Here is a 3,396-nt window from a genome sequence, read left to right on the forward strand (position 1 = left end):
GCTCTGCTGACATGACCTTGCCTCAGATCAGTGTCTAAGACGCTGAAATAACAGCGGACGTATTCGTTCTCCTAAAGTGAAACACGAACACGCTGCTGCATAGCAGCCAATCGGTGGCTTATGTTCAGGAAGAGGGCGGGGCTTGAGTGTGCACATTAGTGTGAAGCTTTCAAAGATGTGTGTGAGTGATGTTGTGCCCTTTAATGGACTAAAGTGTCTGCCTGCAATCACTCCGACTCTCTCTCAGCCGTTTAATGTCTTCAGCCAATATTTGCTCTCTCTCGCTGCTCTCCATTTAAGGTTAATTAGACTCGCCCCTCTCGCTCTCTGTTCAAACACTAAGGCCTGCTGCTGTTTCCACACAAACACACCGATCACTCCCAGTGCTCCCACTGCTCCTCCCGGTCACGCATGCAGGAGTCTGTTGTCAGGATGCTAACAGCTGCTGCACAGCTGGATGTGTGTTCACAGTTCAGACAGACAGAGGAGGCGGGGACACAGACTTCACAGATTTCTCTCTTTATTTGATAATTACATTAATTATTCAGGTATGATGCAGCCAGACAGCTGCTGATTGGTCCATCCAATCTCTCAGGTGAAGGCCAGGTGATAGGGGATCAGTCCACTGGTCTTAGGAAGGCGTGGCCTCATCTGGAAGCAAAAAAGAAGACAGGTGAGACAGCAGGTTGGTATCTAGGTTAACTGGTATAGTTTGTAGGTGTAGCTTAAGCAGGTGGTCACGTACCTGGGGGGGCTTTAACAGGAAGTGAGGCCCTTCCAGTAGAAGTTCTTGCAGCCGGCCTTGCGTTCGCGGGGGGGTATGCTGTTGGGTTGGTCGGCAGACCGCTCCAGGTTCATCCTCCCGCCTGTTGCCTCAGCTTCCCGCTGGACGTCGGCCTCAGGCAGAGACATCTGAGCGAGCAGGTCCTCCACCGCACGTTTACTCCACTCCTGAGGATCCAGAAACCAGTTTAGCACCAAAGCAGACCCTTTAGCACAGCTAAGAGCAGCTAGAACAGTTTAGATCACTTTTTTGGAACCATGTGGTACACCTGGGAGTTTGGCAACAGTGATGAACGAGTTTAGAGCAGGTCAGAATGATTCAGCACGGATTAGGACACATCGAATAGTAACCAAACAGAAGAGCTCAGAACTGTTTAGAGCAACTTGGAACTGCACCAAGTTTTTCTGGGATCTTCCCAAGAAGACACATTTGATCTGAACTGACCTGCTGTTCCAAAACATTAATGTGGATGAACAGAGCAAGAAATCATAAGAAGAAACAAACTGTCCAGTTTTAACTGCAGAAGAATGAAACGAGGTAACTCGGCTTCTGTTGTAAATCACTTTTTGTTTGTATTTTTGTTTTTTCCACTTTTGTGTCTCTATGATGTCATGGAGAGCAAATATCCTGATATAATCATCTCGGCAAACACAAGTCCCACCCACACATTCAGCAGCCAATCAGAGTTTGATTCAGTGAAGGCAGATGGGAAATGCCCTGGATCAGATAAAGAAGGATTATTCTGAGCTGTGAATCATGCAAAGCTGCTCTGGCAGAGTTAAAGAATAGAAATATGGAGCTGAAGCAGAACTTTGAAGAAATACTTGGAACCCTCTAACTGTCTTTTCTGCTACCTTGTGAGCTTTGCTTAGCATAAAAACATGTTGAATAAGAGGGAACCAGCTAGCCTGGCTCCAAAGATAATAAAGCATCTCACTAACAGAGCCTTATCATCGCGACGCTTTAATCTGAAGGGAGCTGTTTCCCCACTGTTCCTTCAAAGTAATGGCGCACTAAAACGATGCTGCGAGCTGTCAGGGTGCTCGGTCTCACCTGTGACAGGAACCCTGCGCTGCGAGGTCGTTGCAGCAGCCGATGATTGCGCAGCTCCAGCTCCAGCTCCAGGTCCGGGTCCTGCAGCTGGTCTCTGTCTGGCTGAGAGGAAACTCCGGTACTGCACAGAACCAGTGCCATGAGAACCAAAATGGCGGGACAACGTACACACTGCATACCTGGAGGAGAGCAAGAAGAAGATGTTAAAAGAGGAAAAGAACCAAGAAAAAGAGCAGAGGAGAAGGAGAAGCTCCTACTGGTGCTGGTCTGGTTTCTTCTGCTGGTCCTGGTGCTGGTTCTGGTTCTTGGCTCTCTCTGGTCCTGGTGCTGTGGGTGCTGCCCTTTTGAAGCCTGGTGCTCCTCCTCCTGTGGGTCACATGATGCCGCGTGGCTGATTGACAGCCGGCGAGCTGCAAGGTGATGAAGGAACTCTGACTTACAAGTTAAACAAAAGTCCATTAATCCTTATTGACTTTAAATGGAAGCCGAGCAATAAAACAATAAACCTATCAGCAGCAGCGCGCCGCGGCTGCCGCCGCTCATCTCCGACAAATACAACAGCGGAACGTCGGGCTGAAGAGGACAGGAATTAACGGAGCGTTCAGAGGATTAGCAGACTTCATTAGCACTCGCTGATATCTCCATTAAACAAAGAGGCAGCAGCAGAGAGTCGCCCACTCAACATTTAGTCAGAACAAACACGACTTTTATACTGTCGAAAAACACTTTGTGCTGCTTTCAAATGTTCTTCTGCAGGCAGACAGAGTGGAAATGGCATCAGGGAATCCCACCAACACGGATGACTCAACGCAGTCCCAGCAGAGCGTAAAATAACACTCGATTCAAGTCCAACTTCAGTGGAAGCACTTTAGATAACGGCTCGCAATAAGCAGCGCAGCTCTTCACGATGTACACGCCGCGAGGACCGATCCTGATATTATATTTCAGGAGGAACACAACCGATCTTCCTACGGGGAATAAATGCAGGAGCATTAAATGTTCACATTTTACACTTTCAAATATTTAATTGTGTGCTAAATCGAATCCAGTGTGTCCAGTTTAAAGAGCAGAACAAAAAAGAGGAAAGAAGTTTTTCTTCCTGCTGTTTGGATGAGTTGTTAGCAGTTTGGCTAATGCTACAGCAAAGTGGATCTAACCAGCACCAGGTCAGCAGTGACCCCTCTGCCTCTTTGTTAAGGATTTAAGTAAAACTGATGACATCACTCCAGGTGAATAAAACCTGGGTGGACTGAATTTGATGACTAGTGCTCTACTTTCAAGTTTCAGAATGGCTGAAGCTGTTTTCAGACGGCCATCTTTGTAGTCATAATAATAACAGAAACTTTGATTTCTGCAGTTCCTTTAACCCGAGGACGCTTTGCAAAAGAAAAGAAATAAAGCAGCTCCTCCTCACTCCACCCCAAACCTGGTTCTTCCTGTTAAAAGGGAGTTTTTCCTTCCCACTGTCGCCAAGTGCTTGCTCACTGGGGTGGTCTGGTTGTTGGGGTTTCTCTGTATTACTGTAGAGTTTTCACCTTACAGTATCAAACAGCTGCTGT

The 3,396-nt window shown here is 47.3% G+C and overlaps 1 protein-coding gene across 1 annotated transcript; it reads right to left on the reverse strand.

Moving 5' to 3' along the window:
- Positions 1 to 503: 503 nt before the first annotated feature.
- Positions 504 to 2,311, reverse strand: LOC113036670 (somatostatin-2-like). The gene is made up of 4 exons (XM_026193095.2): positions 2,095 to 2,311; positions 1,838 to 2,016; positions 746 to 951; positions 504 to 651 (listed from the first exon to the last, which is right to left on the reverse strand). The coding sequence occupies exons 1-3, from the start codon at positions 2,294 to 2,296 to the stop codon at positions 757 to 759; spliced, it is 576 nt and encodes a 191-aa protein (XP_026048880.1). The 5' UTR covers positions 2,297 to 2,311; the 3' UTR covers positions 504 to 651; positions 746 to 756.
- Positions 2,312 to 3,396: the final 1,085 nt, after the last annotated feature.

Source organism: Astatotilapia calliptera, chromosome 14, assembly GCF_964374335.1.
Source record: "Astatotilapia calliptera chromosome 14, fAstCal68.1, whole genome shotgun sequence".
In the NCBI taxonomy this organism is placed as follows: Eukaryota; Metazoa; Chordata; class Actinopteri; order Cichliformes; family Cichlidae; genus Astatotilapia; species Astatotilapia calliptera.